This window comes from Corvus moneduloides, chromosome 1 (assembly GCF_009650955.1).
Source record: "Corvus moneduloides isolate bCorMon1 chromosome 1, bCorMon1.pri, whole genome shotgun sequence".
NCBI lineage: Eukaryota > Metazoa > Chordata > Aves > Passeriformes > Corvidae > Corvus > Corvus moneduloides.
The window spans coordinates 65,712,191-65,738,856 of NC_045476.1; the positions used below are offsets into that span (position 1 = coordinate 65,712,191).

The 26,666-nt window shown below is 38.5% G+C and overlaps 1 protein-coding gene across 12 annotated transcripts in view; it reads left to right on the forward strand.

Annotated features, from left to right (window-relative positions):
- The window catches only part of CACNB2 (calcium voltage-gated channel auxiliary subunit beta 2), a 249,770-nt gene that overhangs the window by 89,818 nt on the left and 133,286 nt on the right, over positions 1-26,666 (forward strand). The window contains exon 1 of one of the 12 annotated variants that reach the window (XM_032113735.1): positions 276-1,053. The exons of the other annotated variants lie outside the window; for them this stretch is intronic. Within the exon in view, the coding sequence (XP_031969626.1) occupies positions 973-1,053 (81 nt within the window). The 5' untranslated portion in view covers positions 276-972. Of the gene's footprint in view, positions 1-275; positions 1,054-26,666 lie in introns of those variants that run through there. 12 annotated transcript variants of the gene reach the window in all.

The window sequence follows — 26,666 nt, forward strand, 5'->3', positions numbered from 1 at the left end:
TCTCATTTTTAAAGACGGTGCGGTCTGGCTTGTTTTCCCTGCACTGTTTCTCTTACAATGGACTGCTCCAAATGCTCTCATACTGTGCAGTGAAGCATAAGTATTTTGCAAATGGTACTGGCCCGTGTGCTGAGTGAGGAAGCAGAGGTCTTCCTGTATAATCCGATTTCAATCAACTCACTCTAATCACTACTGATAGTTGCAAAATTTAGCCTGGATCTGCTCTGGTAATCTAGATTGACAGGAGGTAAAAGTAAAAGGACAGAAGGGCAGAGGAACAAAGAGAAACAAGCAGGAACAGTGATTTTCTGCCTTTGCTTGCCGTTCTGGGACACGCGTCCGTGCCAGCGGTGAGCCCAGCGCTGCAGGAGGGTGCTCCGAGAACAGGTGCCCTCTGTGGGGCTGGAGTGGCAGCCGCCACGCCACGGGCACGGATGGTGCAACAGGTACCTGCCCGAGCTGTTGGCATGCATTATTTATTGACATCGAGATCCTAATTCTCTTTATTACTCTAAAGATCCTGGGGTCGTGAAATATTCAGGCATAGCAGCAGTTAAACAGTGCAGCCAGCAGCTGTGTGTGTCTTTGACATCCTCTGAAGGCGAGTGGCTTCCAGTGCTGGGCTTCATTCTCCTACGAGCTCAATGCTTGGCTGGAAGCTTGGAGGATAACTGGACTCTGCATTTTCTCACTGGGCTGGTGAAGTGTGTGTGGGAGTAAGTCCCTTGGACTTTTGGTTTTAACTTTTCAAAGGGAAGAGCCAACTTTGGATTTCATGGATATACAGAAATACAGGCAGCTGCTGCTGAAGACAGGTATGTCTCGGTTTGACTGGATTATACATCGGGAAGAAAAATGACTTTTTTTATTGTTACCTGACCACATGCTCTGTGTGCCTGTGTCAGCCAGGCTGAGGAACTCTACACCCTAGGGTAACCACGGCACCTGGACTACCCCTCCATCTGACTTTCCATGCTGGTGGGGCTGCTGTTGGTTGTTTCAGCCTTGCATGTTGCCATGCTAAAAACACCCAAGGCTAAAAATGTGTCCTGGGTAAGTACAGAAGCATGAACAAAGTTTCTGTAAGTGTGGATTTTTCAGGTATATATGAATATGCTTTTCTCTATATATGTGGAAGTATAAACTTAGACAGACTGAGGTATAAGGTAGATTAAAAGATTATAAATCATTAAGATCATAATTATTTAAAATATTTCTAAGAATTAAGAAAAAAAGACATTATTTTGAACACTGGTAATTTGAAGGAACTGTACTAGGAAGTGTTACAACAGACTTTCAACTTACTTGTTTCTTATATATACTTTCCATCTGTGCTAGTAAAGCGTTTGTGCTACATACTTTCATATCAATTGAAAAATTTTTGTGGATTTTTGGATGCAGACTTAAGGCTTATAGAGTAAGGTTTAAAGATTTTCATGGGATTAATGAATAACTGTAGTTTAATTTCTATTTTTTTATACTTCAGTGGTTTGATACTATAGGTGTTCTTCTATGTAGTTTGATTCACATCTTCAAACACTATTTATAAAGTCCCAGGAGTTGTTTCGGTACATTGTAATAAGTTGTAATACACAGTGGGATGAGGGAGTCCACATTCAGTGTCTTTTCTGTTGACTTTCTTCTTTTTAAGTAAGGAAATACATTTTTATTTTGTCCTTATCCATTATTTCTGTATCAGAAACTAGGATTCCTGTTGGAGAATAAAGTAAGCCATGAAATACAATTCCTGACTAAGAAACAGTGCCCTTTGCTTACCCCCATCATGGATGATTATACAACTCTACCAGTGCACAGCCTGCTCTACCGAATAAGCACAGTATCATCAAATTGCAGGTCTACACAGAGTCCTGGAAATGCTGGCAACTGCTCAGTACATAGCTTTAGGGCTTCTTTAGTGACCTCACTGAGTCCCAAATATTGCCCCAAGTGTTCGTCATAACTGCATTACCTTGTCTACAGTGCCAGGGTTTTCAGCAGTAAAGGATGCCACTGCCAGCTCTGAGGTTCAGATCCCCTTCCCTTCCCTTCCCTTCCCTTCCCTTCCCTTCCCTTCCCTTCCCTTCCCTTCCCTTCCCTTCCCTTCCCTTCCCTTCCCTTCCCTTCCCTTCCCTTCCCTTCCCTTCCCTTCCCTTCCCTTCCATTCCCTTCCCTTCCCTTCCCTTCCCTTCCCTTCCCTTCCCTTCCCTTCCCTTCCCTTCCCTTCCCTTCCCTTCCCTTCCCTTCCCTTCCCTTCCCTTCCCTTCCCTTCCCTTCCCTTCCCTTCCCTTCCCTGCTGTGAAAATGCATTAAGTTTCAGATTACTTAGAAATTTAAGTGTGTTCATGAAGCAGGCTATGATATGAGCCTAGTTGAGAGATGTTTGTATCCCCCAATTTATGTACTGAGGGACAAACTGCTCACATACACAGTGTCTCTTCTTGGAAGTAGAAATCTCATATGTCTGCAGATATGATGGGTTACAAGTTTGGCTATTTAAATATAAGGTATATGTATGTATTCAAATACCTATTTCTGGTGATTATGTTGGAGAATGTGGAAATATTTACTCTTACGAATAGTTTTGCATTGTGGAATAGTCACCAAGGATAAAACAAATAAGTCCTTTCTTGCTCTCCATCCTTTCATTACCAATTTGCATAAAAAAAGGAAATAGATACATGCTGTCATGAAAATGGTAAATTTTGGTAATCGTTTCAACTGGATGATTGATACAGAGTTTATCTATCATAGCATGGCCCTACGTTGTGGACATTAATGACCTTTAGTTGTTTCATTAAACCCATAGTTGCACATGTGAAATGTATAAACTATAAACTGATTTGAAAACTCCAGTTCAAAAATGACAACTTACATGATTGCAACTGTGTGCTATATAAAGAAATAGATGCTGCATCCAAACCATTGTAGCATCTGGGATTACTTCTACTTCATATACAATTTTTTTCCATTGAATAAAAACCACAAAATTTCTGCAAAAACTATCTGTAAGGATTTCTGACTTAATTTTTAACTAAGTGTATTCTATTAGTAATTTACAATTGTAACTGGATAGTTGTTTGAGCTAAATGAAGAAATTAATGGCTATAAAACGATGGAGATAGTTTTATCTGTCTTGCATTCATCTCTTTCCCTTTGGTTTTCTTGGGGGGTGTGTGTTTAATCACTTCACCTGTCTTTGGCAATATAATATAAAAGTTATTCACTGTTAAGTGATGGCAGGTGTCATTTCCTTAGTAAGTATAATTTGTGACTAGTACTTTAATTGAGAAAAAGGATACCTATTGCTCTGAGGATGCTTAAAACAGATAAGAATAGTGATTTTTTTTTCTTTTTTTAATGCTTTAGTGTTTTGAAAATCTGACATGCCCTACAGTGAAGTACAAAGGCACTTTAAAGAATCAGATACCTGCTCAAAGTATCACTTGTTTTAAATCCCAACAAGTGAAGATTAACTGGAATTCATCGAAAATCTGGATTTTGACTCCAGAAGTTTTACCTGTCTGGGGATTCAATCCTTGACCTTTGTGGATATGCAATGAAAATACAAGGGTCCCAGGCTGAATCACAAAGATAAAAGTGCATGAGCAAGGTGCTTTGACATTTTCTGAAATTTAATTTTCACCTGCTTAAAACTTAAGATTTTGGCCACTTTTTGGCAATTACTTTGCTGAATCACAGTGTTTTCTAAATCTTTGCTGTTCTGTAATTGAAGTTGGCATTTGATCCTTGTATCTTTAGCATATAATGTTCTTAAGGACAGAAACCATGCTATGCTGGTGGATTTTTTTACAAAAAAACCTGCTGCCTGCATAATTTATAGTTCCTCTTCAAGGCTTCAAGGTGTCTACCTGAGTGCCTTCCCCTGTGGAAAAGAAAACCCAAACCTGCTACAGTCCTTAAAAACTAGGCAGCTTCTATGACCTTTGCTAACATTTTGCACCAGTGTGTCTGACAGACCCTGACTGCTGCAAGGACCCTCACCTCAGAAATTGCAAGGCTTAGAAGTTAATATCTGATGTCTTTCAAGAGTTGAGGAGTTGTCAGCTTTTCAGTGGGTTGTTTCTTTCCCAGAAGTGCTTCGGATACCATTTGATAGATCTCCATGTCTTCAATACAGGTTCTGTGAATATCAGCCTTGGTCTTGTGCTTGTGATTGTGAGGAAAGCATTGGTCACGGCTACATGTGGTGTCTGGCTATTTAAAGGCTTTAAATGGTCTTCTAGCAGCTGTGGGGACTTTAGTTTAAAATTAGGTAGAGAATATTTTAACTTTTCTCTCTCTAATGGCTGTTGGTGCTGTCACATGTGAATATTTTAGAAAATTACTGGGAAGAACTGAGGCTGACCTAGACAAGATGACTGTAAAATCTGTTTGTCATCTGGTGCCTTGGGGTTTTTTGTATTTGATTTGCAATATGAATTCATTTAATTATCCTTGATGGAATAATTTTGTTAAATTGACTCCTATTGACACAAATTTAATTTTCATTGTCTAATATAAGCAATTCGATTGTTTGCTACTTTATGTAACAGAGCTACCTTTGAGCTCTGTGACAATTGTAGGTAGGACCTAAACCTGTGGAAAAGGCAGTAGGTCACAATAAATGCAACTATGGGACATTATCTTTAAACCATGTTTTTGACCTAAGCAGAAGATGGCTGTGAGAATTGAAAATACAGGAACTTGGAAATTTGAAATACCATAGCATCTTCAAAATACAGTTCTATGCATGTTAATGAAGGATGTCTCCTCTATAGTTTCTGTAAACAACTTGGCTAGTCTGTTATACCCTTATATAGAGGAGTAAGCACCTTCCAGTATTCTGTAAAAGACATTTAATTGTGTACCTGATGTAATTTTCAAGGGCAGCATCATTTTAGTGTTCTAAGTACAGCCATTTTTACCTATCCAAGCATCCTCTGGCCTTTGGAACCATACGAGCCCTGCTGGAGGGCTGCAAACCTTGACTCTGCGCCAAGGCAACCTACTGAGCAGAAAGGTCATTGAGCCACAAATACCCAAATAAATTCTAGCTCTTTAGCTGAAAGCTGTAGAGCTGCCTGCCATGCTCTGCTGTCAGTAGTTAATTTGTGGTACCCATTGCAAAAAAAGAGCAAAGTCTGTGGTGCTCTTTGGTAGAGTAACTCTTCTTCCCTGAAACACAGGTTTGGGGTGGGTAGGAAGTTTGCTGCATTGTTGTTACTGTAAGTAGGATGCTTGTGAGTGCACACATAGTATGTTTCTGCTTTTATTAATATTTAAATTGAGTTGTCAGTGTTGGTATTAAAGAGATATATCTTCTTTATTGCACAGTATCTTTTATCTCTGTCTTCTTAATAATGCTCTGTTGAACAGCTTGTATCACTCAGATTCAAAGGAGTGGAGTTTACAGAGGAGGAAGACTGACTTTTATGTAATTAATGGAATTGTAATTCCTGATGAATTCCCTCAGCTAATAAAAAGGATTGATATTTCTATCTCACTTTATTACTCAAGAACTGACATGATACATGTGGTGTTATAATGGTACAGGAAGTGAATGAAAAAAGAAGAAAAATAGAATGTAAATAGTGAAATATGCTTGAAATATCACCTAACGGGAAAAAATAGAGTGTTATGTAGTCAAATAAAAAGGGAGAGCGGGGGATAAAAATTCTGAGGGAGAAGAGATAAATAAAAATACAAAGTAGAGCTTTGAATCTTAAGATATGCGATATTATTAGAAAGGAAGGGTTAAACAAATACAGAAGTACAAAGAGGGGGACACTTAATGTGTCTAAATTAAGAGCTCTATTTTTGTACACTTGGGATCAACTTGAAAATAGGAAATAAAACAAGTAGTTTGAAGGACAAGACAGTGGAAGAAGCTTGGAAATAATAGGGAAGTTATCTGAGGATGATTTCATGTTTACCCTGAAACGTGAAAGATAATGGTAATACAAATGAAATTTGATGTGCTTCTAACAGAGGGCAAAAGGCTCCCTCGGATGAGTTCTCTTCACTTGAGGTTCTTGAGGCACATGGATGAGAGGAAGACTTGGAGAGAAGTACCTGCTGTTCACAGGCGTGCTATTACTATTACTCTGCTGTGGGTTAGTATCGATCCTGTGAAGAGACTGCAAAAGTGCAGGAAATATTGAAGGTGCACGCGTCATCTGTCTGTGAAACACTAATGAAACTATTGCTCATTTCATAGCATGGTTTTAAAATGTTACTGAAGGAGGGTAAGCTAGGGTTTGATAGAAGGTCTATGGAGAGAGCTCCTGACTGCAGCTGTATCCCTCTGGGCTTAAAGGGTTATCCAAGCCATAATTGCAGGAGTATGTGGCATAAAAGACAAGCGATTTCTCAACTCTGGCTTGCATGGAAGACTTTCATCCTTTGATAAATCACAGGTCTTGGCATTTAAAGAGTGACACAGCTGAAACAGCTGTAGATGCTTTTTGTCTGAAGTGCACCATTATTGGTGAAAAAGAGAAAAAAAAATATTGTATGTTACATTGCTTATGAAGTTATGTTTTTTTTCAGTAAATTGTTGGGCTGCTGTTTTGGTTCTGTCTTGTCCTGGTCTAGCATGTGCTAATACGATACAATACTCACTCTGTCAACTAATCATTCACTGAAATGACATTGTAATTTGCTTTCTTTCTGGTTGTTTTCAAGTCCTTAGTTTCTAGTGGAGACAGCTCTCAGCATTCCTGAGTAATAGAGCAAGCTTCCTCAGCAAACTTCTGATGACAGGATTGGCTCTCTCTGCTGGCAGCACAGGTTTTTTTCTATTAATAGAGGCAGGTCTGGGTTGTCTCCATCCTTCAGAGGCAAACCTTTTGTGAAAGCACCTGCGGCTCCAGGATTGTCTTCTTTTGGCTGCATGGGGCTCTAGTGGTGTCCTGCAGAAAGTTCAAGGGACTCAAAGCACTAGAAAAGAAAAGGCAAAAAGCTTAGCTACATATTATCCGTTCCTCTGTTTTTCCTTGTACTTACTTATCAGTGTAATTCCCACTGATTTTGGTTGGAGCTACATTCATAATCTGATTAGCAGAAAGGTCATCAGGGCATGCAGAACTTCAAGTAGTCTGCTGTAAGGTAGAGGGCTTGCTTCCCTTGACATTTCTGAAAGTTTTCCCTTGAATCAGGGGACCCAGGATCCTGCCACATCCCCAGAGCAGCCGGGCTGTGCCAGCGAGTGGAGCTGCATGGATGGCGCTTTCTGCGGGAAGTTGTGGCCTGTGCGCACAAGGTTGGGATTGCACTCAGGCTGCTCATCCAGCAGAGTCACTGCCAGTCTGGGCTGGGTGGGGGTGATGCATCCTATCAATAACACTGCTTGACTCAGCCTGCACGATCTCTGATTTTTAGCAGTCAAGTCTGAGAAATAAATTAGTGGTGCATTCCAGATTGGAATCTCTCATTAATTTTAGCAGTTCTGTACAGCGTGCTGACGTTGTGACTACCAGGCAGCAGTTTTAAAGAGTCTTGAGGGCGATTTGTGTTAAAGCTGGAAAGTTGTTGCTGACTGACTTCATACAGTAAGGAGAAGTTAACTTTCCCAGAGTACTTTTTTGTTAATACATGAAGTCACACCAAAGTGAAATAGAAATATAGGTTTTTTAACTTTTAGTAGAAATATATGCTAAGTGCCTTAAAAAGTGCCTTAAACATTAAAAAACTGCAGCAGATACCTTAAACACAGTTCTTACTGCAGCAGTGTTACCTTTTTACAGAATTCTTTTACTTTAGACAAAATATAGATAAAACTATACTGTTCACATTTTTTAGATAGAGTGTTCACCTAAACAATAAGAGTTGATAGAAACTATAAATGCAAATCTGTGTAATACCTATGTAACTCTTGTGTAATGCATGCACATTAAATTTAAATGCATGCACAAGCATTTACCACAGATGTCTAATCGCTGCTTCTAATTTCTATGGACTTTTTGTAACCTCACAGGTATAATGGCGAGGGCAAGAGGAATATGTTTCCCACTTTTTAAGATGTAAAAGTTAGGGTGAGGTTTTTTTCCACTATCAAGAGTTAATAAAAAAGCAGAAGTTAACAGTTGACCCAGTCACAACTGATTTGAGCCGCCTTGAAATGTCTTGAAATTTTTAGAAACTTTCAGTTTTTCTGGGTCAGAGGAGAGTATTGGAGAAAATACAAACCTTAGTTTGAAGGTAATGTTGTCTGAGATGAAATAGAAGGTGAAATTACAGATGCATCTGTGGACAAAAGGAAGTTGAGCCTGTTTTTCTCAGAAATACTTGTACTGGCCTTGGACATTAAAATCTGAATACAGGAATGCCATCTGTATACTCCAGTGGCTTAATTATTTCTACTGTCATTTCATTTTTAGTTTTCTAAGGTTTTTGCCCCTACTAAAATTTGAGGTGCTTTCAATATAAATTTGTAATGTAATTTTCCTATATTTGAATTGCAAAGATTAAAACTGACTGGGGTTGCAATTTATGCCAAATTGTCAGATATATCTCACATTTCCAGAGGCATAAATGGGCTCAGAGTGAATAAAGTGTAAATGGTTTATTTTTCCAGTGATGCATGACAAATTTAAACATGTAACTGCATAAGTATTTATGAATTCTTTGCTCAAAACATTAGTGCATTAATTGAAAAATTATTCTTAAAATTATGGCAGCCAAGGGAAAAAGAAAGATAATCAAAAGAATGGATATTGGACATTTAGGACTGAGAACATACTGCAACCTAGGAATTCTGTAAAAACTTAGGGAGATGGAGAAGTTTTAATCCTTTTGTATTTGCTTAATGTTAGAGCTGATAGGGAATTTTTTTTTTTTTAATGCTGTATGTTAAGGCTGTATAATTTTCTGTTTGAATTCATCCTGCTCCTTTTCAAAAATACTTGTCCTCAGCGCAGTTGCTACATTTCAGCTGGGATTCTGCTTGTGTATAGATCTTATAATGTCCTGTGGTTATTGTATCCCATGAAGTTATACTGTTCTTCAAGTAACATGTGATGCCGAATGAAAATTATGCATACAATGAAAAAGGCTCACAAGAAATGTTCAAGAAATGTGCCCATATTTTAGTTATAAAGTTATGGATACGGTTGATCAGAATCTCATGGAAATTTAGTCATTATATGCTCAAAGTATTCTGTATCTGTTTGTTTCTTCCTGTGTATACTTACTCATAGGAGAATATTTTTATCTAATCATTAACTATTTTATACTGAGTTCATAGGAGATATTGATAACATTGAAAGTCTTCTTAAGTTCTGTTTTTACAAGACAGCCTGTTCTTGGAGGAAACTACAGACATGATTTCCTATGTGGAAATTGGTTTTGAACGTTTAGAAGCAATTTGAATGTAATACTGTGCAGAAAACTAAACCAAATAAACCATGCATTTTTATTATTTATTATGGTAGAAAAGGCTGTCATAAAAATTACCACATTAAAAAAAAAAAGCAGCAGCGCAGTTAACATAGTTTCTCTGGATGATCATCAGTTGTCAGTAAGCTGTGTCAGTAAGATGTCTTCTTTAGAATAAAAATAGCATCAACACTTGTTGACACAAAATATAACAGTTGATTACTAGACTAGATAAATCTGGGAAAAGATATGTAAAGGTGTGTCACACACGGGGAAAAAAAAAGTACAAATAAAAAGTTACTTATGTGGAAGTGTATGCTACAGTCCCAAGATACACATTGGCAGTGAAAATCTCTCTTTTCTATTATACATGATTTATAAATGCTTTCTGTCACAAGTGAAAACATCGTGGAAATGAGAGAAGAAATTCAAAGGACATTAGGAAGTGAAGATAATTTAACCTGAAAAACAGGAAAGAAGTAAATAGAGCTGTAAAAGCTCCAGATTTCAAGAACTTAAAAGTCCAGACCGCTCCCTAGAGCCTGTCAGTGAGGCCTGCTCTGCAGAGGCTTAAGGGATGGCCTTTATGTTTGACTTCCCAATCTGCTTCCTAATGTCTTTCAATTCATGTTGGCTTTGGTGAATAAGTAGCTGGGTACAGTGTATTGAATTCTTGCCCTATTTCCGGGCTGAATGCTGTTTCCACATTTCAACATGTCTTTGGCTTTTCTTCTCGGAAAATCCCACTCTCTGAGATTTCTCCCATGTTATAGAACCTGGTTCTTGAATGGAAAATATTTGTATTCAATTTATTAAGTAAATTAAATTTGATAAACGTCAACAGACATTTTGATACTTTCTGTAATAATATCTTGTTGTCTTCAGAATTTTTAGAAAATAGTAGGAATTTCTTTGCAAACAACACCTCAGTTTTTAGTATTCAGCATTTCAAACCAGTACCATGTTCTTCATGCGGGAATTATTTTATTGCAGGGCTCATCTGTGTTTAATACTTGCAGGTTTTACTGTCTTGTGGTGTTTTTCTTCCGTTGGATTAACTGCTGTGGCAAAGAGTAACTTGTACTTTTTGATATGACTTCTATTGAGTCTTCCAGTAATTTTGAGGTTGTATTGTCTGATTTCCCTCTATATCTACACCATGTTAAATAAGGAGGGGAGCTGGACCTGTTCAGCCTCGAGAAGAGACAATTGAGAGGAGATGTAATCTCTCTCAGTATATGAAGGGAGGGTGCCAAGAGGATGGACCAGGCTCTTCTCGGGGATGCCAAGCGGTAGGACAAGAGACAATGGGCAGAAATTGTTGCACAGGAAGTTCTACCTGAATTATGGAGAAGAACTTCTTTACCATGAGGGTGACTGAGCACTGGAACAAGTTGACCAGAGACAGAATGGAGTCTCGCTCACTAGAGATATTCAAGGACCATCTGGATACCTGTGCCATGTGCTCTGGGATGGCCCTCCTTGAGCAGGGAGGTTGGATCAGATGACCCACTGTGGTCCCTTCCAACCTCACCCGTGTGCTTCTACGGGAGACATAAAGCACTGCTTAGTCTACTCGGTACTCCTATTGTGAATAAGAATAATATTTTTGTTAAGTAACATTAAATGTCACTTCTTAAAATAAGACTAGTAAGCAATTTGAGATAGATGCATTCAAAGAACATAATCTCCTTAAGACTTAGAGGAAGCTTTCATAAAAAAAAAAAAAAGGCCTATAACTATGTTGGGTTGAGTGCACTAATATGCAAGATATTATTTTACAGATTTGTTCATAGCTGCACTTCTGAATGTGATTCCATGTTGTTAAACTCCTAGTACCAAATGTTCTTACTCTTTCTTTATCTGAAAAGGGCCATTCAGATGTCCTTGAAGTTAAAAGTTCCTCCCTAAAGATGCAAGAATGTCTAAAGACATCAGAAAAAAAGCAGAATGAAATCCCAAAAGCACAAAGGGAACAGGGAAAACAAAGTACTGTTATCCCAGCTGCTGATACCTACTTCTTTATTTATTTCATATTGGAAGGCATGAATCAGATACGACATCTTCTGAGAAACTGTTTACTCTTTATAAACCATCATCTCAATCTAGTGCTAGAGCTCCTCTTGTCTGTTGGTGAAATGCGATGTGCTGGAATGCTTCATCATAATTATTGCCTTTATTAGTTGTAAGAAATTAGAACAACAGTTAATACGGTCCTCTGTGATTCAGATGATGAATATGAAGCAGAAGCACCATTGTATAACACTCTAATTCAAGAACCCATTTTTTCTCCTCACAAAAACCTTGATTTGCAGACTTTGAAGTTGCTCATATTCCATACCTTATTTCTCACAGAGCACACAACTAATTTTTTGGTTCTGTTTCATTTATCAGTTGGAAAAGAGTGCAGCATTTCTTGTAATTTTTATCATACTTTCTATTGTACAGAAATTGAGATTGGATTTAATGTCTTGATCTCTTTCTAAACACTGACAAAACAGGAATTTGCAAGTATTTAGTGTGAATACATGCATGGAATACTGTGCTTGGAAGACATTAATGTAGTGATATTCTTTTGAGTCATTAACAACTGATAGAGAATAAAGCTAATGAGGCAAAATATAACTATGGAATAGATAATAATTTCCTTTTAAAAATTATATTTTTAGGAGCAGATTTTTTGTAGGAAGAAGAATCATTACCCATTGCCAACTATAGCAGATTTTTAATTCAGCAACTGATAAATTTTATTCTTTCATGGAAAACAATCAAAATATCTATTTTGAACAGTTAAAAAGTTTTAATGAATATTTATTGATGTAGTACTATGGTCTATTAATAGTTTCACTTAGGTAGCTTTAATTTTAAGAGTTTTGACAAATTTTTGTTGGTTTATTATAATTGTAAAATGCTTCTCAATATCACAGAAACTTGTGTTAGGAAATTTTTCCTATTGTAAACAGAAATTAAACAAGCTGTGTGCCAGCTATTTCATCTCTGACAGTTGGGCCCTTGCAAGGTCACTTACAAAGCTCATAAACTTAATTGAGTTCTCCTACAAGCTTTGATATGAAGAGTAAGTAGCAAAGTGTTGGATTGCCAGCTATTTTGAAGTGTTCCCAATACTTTGGCCAACAAAGCAGCAGGAGAGGGGACAGGGCAGAATGGGGATGTGCTTTTCAGTTCCTGGCAAAATGACACAGTAGTAGAGCAAAATCTATTAAATGACTTTCCAACTTTGTTCTGAACAAACTGTACTTTCCAGTATCGTTTCAAATGTCGTCAGCTCTGTCAAATGCTTAATATTGTCCTGTAAGGTTAAGTAATTTTCTCTGAATCCTTGTTTGAGGTCGGTAAATCTGTTCTGGTGGAACCTCTGTGTGCTGTGTAACTGCGAGACAATGCTAGGTATGGTTATACTATATTTGTGATGAGTAAAATAGCATCAGTCACACAACATATTCCTCCACTGTCACCAGATCAGGCATTTCAGTCTTTTCACCTGCATTAGGGAAGACAGGGGATGTGGGCTGCACGACAAGGAATGTGGGCTGCGCAGTAACACATATATTATTGGCCTGTTCTCCTCTATCAGAAAATCTCATGTTACTAGTCAATCACCTCTGTACACTGTTGCACTGGAAGTCTTTTAAATGAATAAAAATGATGTCTCGCCTTTCCAAAACAAGTGGGAAGTTTATTTTATGTCAGCAAGTCTCGTGATGCAGCAGCAGCCCCCAAGGCTGCAGTCCCTGGGCCTGCAAAGTGAGTGGTGTGACTGGGCACTGCTGCTCTGTGGGGTTTTGAAGGGATCCGTGTGGAGTGTTCAGCTGCTGTGCATGACTGGAGTGGGGTGGCTGCGAGGAGGGAGGTACTTCTCTGTCTGAAGCAAAGCCAGTCCCTGTTAATAGCTTAGCAGTGTTTAAATCAGTTTAAATCAGTTTAAATCACTGCTAATAGCTTAGCAGTGTTAGAAATCAGCACCCTGATTTCTAAGCTGTCAGTGGAAGGACCCAGGTTTGGGGTTGCTTGATAAGCACCCCCAAACACCATCAGTCACTGCATCAATCTGCCAATGCTTATTAGCCCCTTTCCTTCAAAGTTCTTCCCCTTTCCCACTCAGATTCTCATCCAAAAAACAGCTGTCCCCCAATCACTTTTTTTCCCAGTTTGTCCTGATTTTGGTATGTCTGACAGTGTTGCCCAGGTAATATGGCCTTACACCACCCTACTGATAAGGTTACCTGCACACTGTGTACACACCTGTGCAGATTTGGTGGGGGAGGGAGGAAAAGGGTTCATGTGCTGATGGGTAAATGAGGCACTGGTACCTCTCTAAACCTGAACTGCTGCTGGGACAACAATGTGCTAAGGGATCAGATCCCAGTAATGCAGGATCTTTACTGATGCAGGTTTTAATTTCAACTATTTTTGTGGGTGACTTAAGCACTCATGAAGAAATGGCTTTTGAATTGCAGCCTTTCCTGTACATTTCCCTTACCCTCTTGGTAAATTGGAAAGAGATTATTTTAAGAGATGTTTTGTAAGTGACCTCTTCCAAGAGACAAAGTTTCTGGTTTATTTTTCAAAGTACCTCCTTTGAAATGTGTTTAAAACTAAAATAAATCTTAAAATTGTGCACATTGCCTTCTTTAGAAAAAAAAAAAAATAAAAATCACTTAAGTGGAAATCTAAACCCCAGTTGGTCTAAACTACTGGAGTAATTTCTGCATATTTATGACTGGAATGGCACCAGACTAGCTCATGATGTAAATTAAGGATTTCTTTTCACTTACAGCCAGTGCTTTTAACTACTCCTTTGTATTTTTTCTGTAAGTTTATTGTTGCTAGGGGAAATACTTTGAATCCTGTGAGAAATGTGGTATGCTCCCACACTAATGGAACCTACTGTATTTTTGTACTATACAGTTTTCAAGGAAAAGGAACTCCTCATGCTGCAAGTAACATCACAAGTAATGAACACATTGGCTCTGGGAAATTATGTTCTCCTTGTGATGGTGTAAATTCTCTGTGGTAAATACAGCACTTTTAAGGAAAAGGAATTAAAAAGCCTTTTAGCAGTAACCCAGGCATTTCAGATTAGTTAATTATAATGTTGCGTGATGGTCTTTGAACTTAAGGTTGGGGCATTCACAACTTCTCTGGGAAACTTGTCCCAGTGCCTCATCAATCTCACAGTGAAGACTTTCTTCCTAATGTCTGATGTAAATCTCTCCTCCTTCAGTTTAAAACCATTCCCCTTGTCCTATCAGTGCATGTTCTTATAAAAAATTCTTCTCCAGCTTCCTTGTCAGCTCCCTTTAGATACTGGAAGGCTGCCCTGAGGTCTCCTTGGAGCCTTCTCCAGGCTGAACAGCCCCAACTCTCTGCTTGTCTTTGTAGGGTTGGTGTTCTCTGATCATCTTTGTGGCGTCCTCTGGACTCAGTCCGACAGGTCCATATCCTTATGCTGGGCACCCCAGAGCTGGATGCAGCACTCCAGGTGGGGTCTCACCAGGGCAGAGCAGAGGGGCAGAATCCCCTCCCTCACTGTGCCGCCCACACTGCTTTTCATGCAGCCCACAATTGGCTTTCTGCGCTGCAAGTGCACTGTGTCAGCTCGTCTTGAGCTTCTCATCCACCCACAACCCCAAATCCTTCTCCTCAGGGGTGCTCCCAGTCCATTTTCTGCCTAGCCTGTACCTTTGCTCGCAATTGCCTTGACCCAGGTGCATTTATCATTAACACAAGACTTATTGGAACTGTTAAAACTGTAGTTTAGGTTTAAATTTTCAAGACTTGCCAGACTGTAATTTGTAAAAATACGTAGATAATTCCTCAAGTCCATAATTAACTACTTAATACATACATTCTGATAGGATTTTTCTTGTGTGAATGTGCCTCCCAAAAAAGGAGCAGGTTGAAGAAAGCTATTCAAAACCATTGTGCTTCCAAAGCGTATGGTTCCTTTTATTTCTGATATCAGCCATGGCTTGCATCAAGCAACACAAAAATCAGCCTAGTTAGATGTCCACTTTTTGTGGGGCTGTAATGTGCAAATTGACAGAGAATATGAAATCCAAAGAGAAAAAATTCCTCCCTAAAGACGCCAAGTAGTCAGTGTGTTAAAGAATGAGAAGAAGTAGAGTTTTATACCTCACTGATGCAGAAGACTGTTTGCTGACTGGTAAGTGCAGGATTCCAAATGTAATGTTTCTGAACAGAAGAGAGAAAATTACCTAATTGTTGGATGGAGACAAACTGGGTTCTCAATTAAAAGTGTGCCTAGGCTGTTCTCTACTTAAGACAGGAGTAAAGGATTTTAGCAAAAAAAATAATGAACTTTTTGAAAATCTGAAGGTGGAACTAGCTGTGAAAACCTATCTTCCTTTCCAGCAGAAAACTACCTAGAAAGGAAAAAGGATTGCAGGGTAAAAACATAAAAAATAAAGTTGAATTTCAAAATAATACTGCAATAACAGTAATTATTGACAGGAAACTTATCTAGTAATTAAAGAAAAACGTTATACATTATTTACTATTTATTTTAAAGCCATCATCAATTTCTACTTGTACATTCATTTTCAGAGACACTGTGAAGCTACCGAGAAACACAGGTTTGTGTCACAATTTACTTAAAGAATGCATTCACTAAATGCTGTAGAATAGACATACCAGTGTAATATTTTGTGCTCAAAGTCTTCAGTTGCTTGCAGTAATTCATGATACCTTTGCAAGTCTGTGCTTAGGGTTATGCATCTTATTCTTTCATTAATATATTGTTTATCCTCTGAAGTGTGACTGTCTATCTGTTGCACAGAATGTAACAACTGTGGCTTCATCCAGACTCTCCTGAAAGAACTGGGGTCACATTTTCAAGTTATTTGTGGCACTTTCATCCTTTGCAAGTCATGTTTTGGCACATTGTGTTCCTTAACAGTGCTGAACTTACTGGTCCAGTATTACTGTAGAACTAGTCTGTTCTGTGAGAGCTAAATGGGTGCAACTCCTCAGCACTGTTACTGCCAAACCCCGCTTTCTGTTTCTGAGGTTTTTAATTTTTTATTTGCATGTCTAAGAATTGCTTCACCAGTTTATAGCTGTAAATTAGGACAGTCAAATGCTTTTGTTTTCACAGAACAGGGAAAATGCTGCTTATTTATGGCATACAAGGAAGGATTTGGGACCATTTACTGCATCGCTCAGTTTCCCCCAGAGGATCTCCCCAGGCAGTCAGCCTCTCCCAGAGTTCTCAGGTTCCTGGGAGAAAATTTCTCCTTCATGGTGGCAAATCTGTGGTCAGACTGGGGGATCAGAACTTCAAATCTTACAATTTTGAAGATATTTTCCTTATTACCATGGGTCCCCTAACATGGGCACTCATGACAAGATGTTGGTAAAGATCACCCATCTGTTGAACTTGACTTTTCCTTGGTCAGACATAACCTCCAGGCTGAGGAGCCCTTGAGGTTCATCCATTTGTGAATGTGAACTGGGGACTCTACGGAATGAGAGGAGGGGTGTGAGAAATACGTTCAGTGAGACCCATTTCCGGCGTTCCTCAGACATAAAGTCAGCATATTAAAAAGAGCTGTATTTTTAGCCAGGATTGCTTCCTAGCAACAGACCATTTACTGTACTGTGGGCTTAAAAAGTATTAAATAATTTTAGCTTTCCTACTTTAACCTCGGTGGATTACACTAATGCCTCCAGGCTCTTTTCCTGTGCTATGCTATCTGCCTTCCGGTACAGCAAACTACTGTCGAGGCCAGGCTGCTCTTAACTCACATGCTGTGAAACTTTTTTTAGCAAAAGGATGGTGACATAATTTCTGCTACCTTCCTTCTAAGTACTAAATAATAAATAATTATAAGCTCAAGTGATTGCTATCCAAAAGCTGCCCAGATTTATACTTCCACAAGTTAAAAAAAAAAAAAAAATTACTGATTATATTTCTGTTAAGATTATTACTTGAATTTTTAAAAATTAGTATTAACTAATTTCCTTCTAGTTCTAAATATTTAAGATGTATTACTCAATGATTTCCAAGTTGTGATTCAATTTTGACTTTTATAGTCACATTGCAGTATTTTTTGTAGAACTTACTGCAAAAGTGGTTTTGATTTTCAGCTGTGACCAATGTGCGTATTCTGCTGCAGGCAAATAATTAACCTCTCTGCTTGATCAGCTTATTGTCTAAATAAAGCCTGTATTGTTTAAAGAGGATACTTTGACTAAAGTATTTAAATGGTCTAGACCTGAGAGTGCAAGAAGGCAAAGGTCATGCAAGTCATTTTGTTGACTAAGTCTGAAGAAAATCATCTCTTCAGACAGCAAACCTGCCTTTCCATTGGCACAGTGTGGTCACCTAGACTAAAGCAAAATTTATTTTTATGCAGATTTTAAATAGCTAGAAATGGTTATAGAAAGAAGCAAATAATAAACCTTCACTAAATTCCAGCCAGTGACTTCAGCCCTTGTAGACTTCAAAAATACCTTAAATTTAACCACAGAATAGATTAATCAAAGTATTTTAAGGTACTTTAAATTACAGTAAAGTCCTAAAAGCATTCTGAAAATCTCCTGTGATTCGGGAATTTTATATTCTTTTCTTATTTTTTTGTCGTGTTTTCTTTTTTACTGTGATCTTGCTAGGTCTAGGCTAAGTTGTTTTCCAGTGTTTCTTTACTCTGTTAGGCTTCACATTTAAACTTCACATTTAAAACGTGAAGTAAAAGTCTTTGGGCCAATTTTGTTGTTATTTATGCATGGGTAAAGCAAATCACAGCTGTCAAGTTTTGCGCATGCCATGGAAGATGTTTATGCAAATCACTGAATAAGTCATGCTACATGCTTAATGCAATTTTGCATGTAATAATAACCTTCCATTTGGAAAAAAAAAAATGCTGATGAAAAAATGACTATTCACTGTGGTTGGACAAGTCTTTTATAAAACATATATGGTAAACATATATGTTTTATATGTTTATAAACATAAATGGTAAACATACTGCCCTGTTGCCATGTCTGAGTTCTTTCCTGCTGGGAATAAAAAGGTTATTTCTGTCTTGTTTCTTTGCTTCAGGTGCTTTTCTGTTTGATTACCAATTAATATTAACTGTGATGAGTATGCAGTATGGAAGCTGGAACTTAAAACTCAGGAATCTGACAGATAGGTGATATGTTTAACTGTTACTGAGATGCAAAGGGAAGTCATCAATGAATTCATGACACTCTTCATTACCCAGACCCAAATATCTGTAAGGTTCTGAAGGAGGGATTGTACTTGTTGTACAAACATACACTCTGAATTTGGGTGTTTCTAAAAATCAAGTCCTGAATCAGATATCAATTCTTAAAATATTATTTTTTTAAATTCAAAATTATTCATTTTGTATTTGTATTTCAGTAAAAGTAAATAGGAAAAAAAATGGTGGTTTTCTAGTGTTGTACAAGACATTCCATAATGTTCCAAGACACTGATTTGGCCCCTGCTCCCAAAAAGGAATGATTCAAGAAGCTCTAACTAGAAGTGATGGAACATGATCATCACTTCTTTCCTGCACCAGACAAGGTGCTTGAAATTGGCTGATTTTCCCTACTCTTCATATAGCTACATTTTCATTATTTTTATTCTATTAATTTTTTTATGTATTTGGGTCTCAGTATTTCCCATGTTTTGTTGCAGTGGGCTGCTCCTGTTTGTGCATTCTCTGAAGCTGCCAGGTGAAGTCTGGTAAGGGAACAGTGCAGAGATATTCTGTGATCTCAACAGGATCCTAGCTCTTGTTTGTCTCAGGAGTAAATGCTTCTTTCCCATAAGAAGTTTTGGAGTGTAGCTGGAAGTAGCTTCCAGGGTCGAAATGCAAGGCTTGGCCTCTACCTTTGCCAGATCCTTTCCCGAATCTGGTGCTTCCCATCCTTCATGAGCATGTGGTATTGGCATGGGCCTGTCTTTGCTGTTTGGCAAGCTGGATGTGGATCCGGTCAGAATGGCCTGAGGTGCCAGTAACTCCTCAGTGTAGTCAAGGGGGCGGCTGGAAATGTGGCCAAGTGCAATGTTGTGGTTCCCTCTGCATGTTCAGTGTTCCTTACTCTGAGTGCCCAGCTCTGGGGAAGTGTGTCCAAATGCAGTCAGCACTGCCTGTCATGGTGGGAGATTGTGCAGGTCTGTTCTCTGGCCTTGGCCATGAATTATCCTTTCTTCAGGGTTGGGATAATTTGATCTAAAAATGCTGTACAGTAAATATTAGGATTATGCTAACCTTAAAACATTCCACAGTGTCTTTTTATATTGTGCCAGGAAGATTTCAGCCTTTACAAAAACTATAGTTTGAGATGTCATTTAATGCCTATTTTGTATTGAGTGTCCTATTTTCCCTTTACATATAGTTTGGCATGAGAAAAGATGAAATCATTGAATATATTTCAGAGCAAAAAGGCATGCTGAAATTGAGTGTCCATGTTGATAGGGCAATGGGCTGCAGAGCACTGAGATGAAAACCATTTTGGAAAGTATAAGGTCATATTTTTCAGGCTCTGAATTTCCAGAGAGAGATGTTTCAATTGCATTTTTATATATGCTTGAAAAACCTAAACAATACTTCCTGCCTGGCATTGAGGCTGCCCAGGGTGGCTGTGGCTGTGGCTGTGGCTGTGGCTGTGGCTGTGGCTGTGGCTGTGGCAGGGAGTCTCTGGGGCCTCTCAGTGGTCTGTGCTGGGAGGTGCAGAATCAGCTCCTTAAGCTTCTCTTCTCTTCTACTTCCTACAAAATCTTGCCATGCAGTGAGTTTACGCTGCTGTCAGCAGGTCATGTTTTTATCCTTCCAAATATTGTATTGTCCCAGATTCAGGATGAATGTTGAGAGATTTCAGTAGAGAGTAAGTGAGAGAATAAGTCTTTGAAATTTTCCTTAGTAAATCTGAATAGATTAGTCTGAATCATACACGTAAGAAAAAGATATTAAGTATTAGTATCAAAATTCAAGGATGAAACATCATCCTGAGTTCCTCTGAAAAGTAGCCTTGCCAGTGCCAGCAAAATTACCTTCTTGGAGCCCATTTCCTTCTCTGCTGTGAAGAATTTTTGTATCCTTTTGCACACAACTTTTGCTTACCTGTCCCCTTTCCAAGGATTTTGGTGAGCTTCAGAAATATTTATAGCTGGCTACAGTATTTTATGATATAACATCAGTTGCCAGTTGATGGTACAGGAAAAAGCCCCAAGTCCTCAAGTCTTTTACAGATGGTTGGTCTGACATATCATGTGGTGAGGGGCATGCCAAAAGTTTTTCAATGTTTCTATGTTAGGTTTGAGATTTAGTGTTCTTTTGTGGTTCATGGTTTATAAAACTGTATTCTAGCAGAACTTAGAAAATTATTTTGCTATTGAATGTGATTTATTTAGTGAGATAACTTTAAAAAAATGATGTATGCTGAAGATGAAATAATTAAATACCGATCAGAATCTGTTTTGTTACACATATGCCTAAGTATTTGTTTTAATATCTGTTAAGATATCTGTCAGAAGTGAAGAAAACTGCGTATTTAAGTATTTGGTTGACTTGATAGTCTTAATTTTCTTACTAAAATTGTCTTTAAGGAAGGGTGGTGAAGTATAGAGTGCTATGGAGCAGATACGAATTTCCTTATGCTGCTGCACTGTGGGGTTTTTTAAAGGTTTTTATGTTTCTGCTTTGAAAAGAAAAAGAAAAAAAAGGGAAAAAGAAAAATTTAAAAACCAGCAGTCTCATGACTGGCAGAGTTAGAAGTTACTTTTACCAATGTCATGGTTTTAACCCCAGCCAGCAGCCAAGCCCCACTCACTCCCCCACTGGAGAGATCGGGGAAGGGGTTGGAAGGGTAAAATGTAGAGAACTCGTTGGCTGAGATAAAAGCAGTTTAATAGGGAAAGGAAAAGCATGCACACAAGCAAAGCAAAACAAGGAATTCAGTCACTGCTTGCCATGGGCAGGCAGGTGTTCAGCCATCCCCAGGAGAGCCCGGCCCCATCACATGTAACAGTTACTTGGGAAGACAAATGCCATCACTCCAAACATCCCCCCATTCCTCCTTCTTCACCAAACTTTATATATTGACTGTGATGCCGTAGGGTCTGGAATATCTCTTTGGTCACTTTGGGTCACCTGTCCCAGCTGTGTCTCCTCCCAGCCTCACACGCACCCCCAGCTCCACTGCCTTTGTGGCAGTATGAAAAGCAGAAAAGGCCTTGGCTCTGTGTAAGCCCTGATCAGCAACAACAAAAACATGTCTCTGTTATCAACCCTGTGTTCAGCACAAATCCAAAACACAGCCCCGTACCAGCCACTGTGGAGAAAATTAACTCTACCTCAGCTGAAACCAGCACAACCAAGGATATTAAATTTGAGTGTTTTAAACAAGACAATACAAAACAGGTGAAGAAATTGCGTGGAATTTAAGCGGTAAAAAAATTTGTGGTCTTTAAATGGTACCCTGATGCTCTGAGGAGGGGCATCAGTGAAAATGAAAAATTGTGTCTCTCATGTATCTTATGTGATGAAGACATGAATATCCTGAAAAGTATAGGTGTATTTATCTGCATAATTGGGAGTTCCTAGCTTCAGTATCAGGTAGTGTCTTCTCTCAGCCTTGCTGAGCTGCCCATTTTTCAGAGCTGTGCAGAAACAGAAAGTGCTGCTGGGCGAGCCCTTCCTCACCTGCATAGGCAGCTGGACATGAAGCTGATAAAGCCAAAGAGCACAAAACCCCGGACTTGGTACAGAAGCTGGCCCTGTTTAATCCCTACATGGCATAAACAGGAAAACAGAGTATTTCTCCCCAGAAACAGCACTAGTGCAGATTGCACTTTTTTCCACATAGATTATAGTGTCAGTACAGCAAGCACCTGAACTTGTAAATATTTAGAAAAATTATTTCCATTTAGAGAAGACCAATTTGTTTGCAGGATCTAGTTTTATTTACATCTTAATTTTCTATGGTAAACCCTCACTCTTAAATCCAGGGTTACAGGTAGTGAGCTGTAAGTGCAGCTCAGGCAAGGAGGTACAAAATGGCCTCTGCAGCTGTCAGCCTTGGGACAAATGATGCAACCAAATCTAAACTCTCCCCAGTTCTGCTCCAGCAGCCTCTGGGACAGTCGGCCCATCACTTTTCCTTATGTTCCTCTGCCCTCACAGGCCCTTTTTCTGGGAGCCAGGAGCTAAATACTGTAAAAACAGCTGCTCTGTTCTTGCTGCTCTGCTCTTGCTGCTCCAGTGTCTCATTTTAAACACAGTCCTAAGACATGAAGCAAATGGGTTTGTTATTTTTATCTTACTCGTTAGATGATTCTCTGGCTCTCTGTTACTGTCTTTCTAACTGTTCTGCTTTTATTTTGTAATTTGTGTGGGACCTTATATACATTCAGTAAATGAGGGGTGATGCTGCCCTTGCAAAGACTCAGTAATTTCCAAATGAGTGTCCCAATCTACAGGAAAAATACTTGTAGTTGCTTCTGATTTCTTTATAAAAAAGATTCCATTGTCACCATTTCTATGTTGTAATACAAGTACTGTCAAGTGGAAAAGGCTTAGAAATTAAATCGTAGCACTGGGCAAACTGATTCAGTGGCATTGAAATGTCATTTCTAGAATTATCCGGCTTACTGGGGAGTGTTTCAAGGAATAACCTTCTGGCGTGACAGACTACAGTGGGGGGATTAGATGGGGTTTGTACAGTGGGCCAAATTCTGCCAGTGTTAATTAGGATTGAGTGAGCATAAGTGAGGACAAGAACTGTCCCAGCGATTGCCATTTTACTTTTTAAATCTCTGTGGCATATATATTTTCATTTCCATGTAACATTATTTATTTTCAGGTAGAAGGAGGCTCATACCCTTTTGACTAATAAAAAGAAAATAAAAGATAACCAGATCATGTGTCAACAAAATCATTCTACAAAGTCCCAGCCTTTTCTTTGTTTTCTGAAATTTAGGATATGTTTGGTACCCTATTTTCAAGAGAAATATATCTGATTTTAATTTTGTCTAAGAAACTGGGCAATATTGCCCCTTGAGCAGGACCTAGAGTTTTGAAGGTTTATGAAAACATCCTTAGAACATAATTGAATGCTGTTTACATGGGGCTTTCCAAAAGGCAGTGAGGCTCCTAAGGAAGCCACAAAGTGAAGACTAGATGCTGAGCCTGCGAGGCAGTTCGCTGGGTCCCACAACCCTCCCTGCTTCTGCAGGGGCATAGAAAGAGAGAAAGAAGCTGAGGGTGGAAAGTTTTGAATTTGACTCCCAAAACCTGTAAGCAGAAGAACATGGGAAGTTAAGATGGACAAGCTTTACCTGAAAATGTTAGCATGATGCTTTGCCTGCTTCCTGAATTGCTATTTAACAGCGTCAGAGTGAAATTACTCAGACACAGCTTTGAACTTCGAGTCAATCTGAGTGTAGAACAGAATACGCAGCCCACTTCTTCAAGAGACTAGAAGAAAATTGAGCTGATTAAATAGCATTTATACTGTTATTTTCAATAATGTTCTTTAACTGGGACTCTTTACTATTTTTAACAAAATCAGATCAAAAGTTCAAGTGCTGAGAGGTGATATAATTTTAATAAGCTTCTGTCATAGTGAAGGGAACTTTTGGAGCTGTGGCTAAAAGGATGACTGTGACTGATTTAATGGTGTTCCATAGGAGCTACCAAACAGCTTACTGAAAGGACAATCTAGGGCACAGAGGAGGTACTTGTATTTAAATCATTTTATGAGGAAATAAAACAATATGTGAGCTGTATTTAGGTCCCTTCATTTTAACCTGGGAGAAAAATGCTGATGTGCTGGTGGTGAGGAGTGAGGAGGGAAAATGTACCTGGCTGCTGGATGACAGATCGTTTGGGGGGAAAGGATGTTTCCTTGTTTGCCTTCTACAGGACATCTGACAAACTGCTAATTTCATGATAATTTCCTGAAGTTCATTGTGCAATGATTAGACCAGTTTTAAAAGACTTCATAATTCTGTTATGTAATTGTTCAGTTTGATAGTATGTGGTTGAACATGGCCAGGTTTAAAAAGCAGAAGCTATTGCTTCTAAAATCAAGCAGGTTTTGTGTTGGTTTTGCAATTTGAAACACAGAAATTCAAGATTTTTAATTAAATCTTTTAAATATTTCATATTAATGATAACTATTAGTACTATAATATAGAATAGCAAGAATATTAGCTGAATACTAATACAATTTACTGGAAAAAAATATGACAAAACTTGAAGCCCTGTAATTTGTGAATGCAAATTTTTTCTGCAGTTTTGATATAGATATACTTTACTTCATGGACCAAGGCTTAAGCCTTATACAGTAACTCATTATTTGAGTTCTATCTATTTCCTTATTTAGACAATTGACACTGGAAAAATGTTTACTGACTGCCTATGTTTACTCTGTTACTGATTTTCATGCTCTGTAAGTAATTCAGGAATTTTAATATTGTTTTTCATAAGGATTCCCCTTTTATTTATACTTGCCTTCATAGATTTTAAGTACTTTTTTTGCTGCTGTAGAGAAACCAGAACCTTTAAAATCAGTCCTGTGATTAACTGGTAAGATTAGATAATAAAAAAGGAGAATACACTGGAAATCACTAACTTTTTGCCAGCCGGCCATGCACCCTCGGCTCATCAAGAAAGGTGCTGGCATCTGTTTGTCTGTGTTAAGAGGGGATGGCATTTATGTCTTGTGTGAAATCCTTGATTGACGCAAACTGCCTAAATCTCCTTAGGAAGAAGCAATCAGTGAGAGGCAGGCTGGGCGGGTGGGCAGCGCGCTCCTCTCGTGGGCACAGGGATCCTCTCGTGGGCCCTGCCTGCTGTCTGCTCTGCTGAGAGAGCCTGGGGGCTGCAGCCAAACCCTCCCTTTGTGCCCCTGAGCCTGGCCTCGACCACAGGGGTGGATGCGTTGGGCAAGGGACTGAGCTCTGCGTCAAAATGATTCCTTGAAATGTGACTGCACTTGAATTTCCTCTCACAGCAAGATAAGGAGTAAATTGTAAAAATAAAAAATGTAAGGAAAAGTTGATTTTTCTGCTCACTAAGGGAATTTCCCTCAGTGGCCCATGTTGTTGGTTTGGGGATTTTTTATGAAGAGAATCGTGGCATTGTGCTTCCTTTATGTAGCCCCACCTTTCAAAGAAGAGGGGAAATTGAAATGATTCTGCTTACTAGCAAGAATGCCTTTCTATCTCAGTTTAAACCAAAATAAAACTGGTAGTTTTGCAGCCTTTTACCTGACCTGTTTCATGACTGTACTGGGCCCGGTGGTAGCAAACTGATACCAGAGTCTTTCCTTTCTCTCGTGCACTGTTTCTCACACAGACTGATGAGGAAGCGTATCAGGAGATGAGAAATACATGACAAAGGAGAGAGGGGGGCTCTGAACTTTCCATCAAAAGGTATATGTCACAAAATGTCCTGTAAAGCAGCTTTAAACCAAAAATACTAGAGATGTAGCACTTTCCAAATGACCTGACTTTTCCACGTACCTGAATTATTTATATTCTTCATTACAAATTCATTTTTGTCAGGGCTGGTCTAATAGATTTACAACAGAAATAATTTTTGCAAGTAATGGATCTTTATTTAGCTCTACTGGATTTCATAAGGAAAAAAGAATTAATTTTTTTTTTTTTTTGAGGAAACTATTTCCTGACAGTTCTCAAGTAAGGTTCAGATCTTTAAAACAAAAGTTATGCTACTGTTTGATTAAATCATTATTTTTGGGGTTTTTTTAGATCAGGGGGTTACTTGTAGGTTTTTTGTTTGTTTTTTCTAGGAGCACCAATATAGGAGAACAATAGAGAACAACAGAATAAGTTGAGCTCGAATGGCTTGAAAGAAGGAGGGAAAGTCATAATGGTTAGGAAAAAAAGTCAAAATATGATAAGAGCAACAAACAACATAGAGGTAGAAGGGAACAATAATACAGAAAAAATTAAACCAGAATTGAAGGTGAGCTTTTAAGTCAGCTTGAGTAACAGCTAGCTGAATAAAAAGGTGGATGAAAAAAGACTGATGCAGAAGTTATCATTTAAAACAGAAGTAATCAGAACAATCAAATCCTTAACAATTCATCTGATTTATAGATATTCCATTAAGGTGCTGTAGTTGGCCTTTTAATATTTTGAGATATACTGAAGTGGTAATTGAGAATACTGGTTTAATATCTTTAACTCAGGATTCATTGTTGTCAGACACCACAAAACTCTTCTGTTTTTCTGTGTTGCCAACAACATTTGCACAGAACACGGAAGA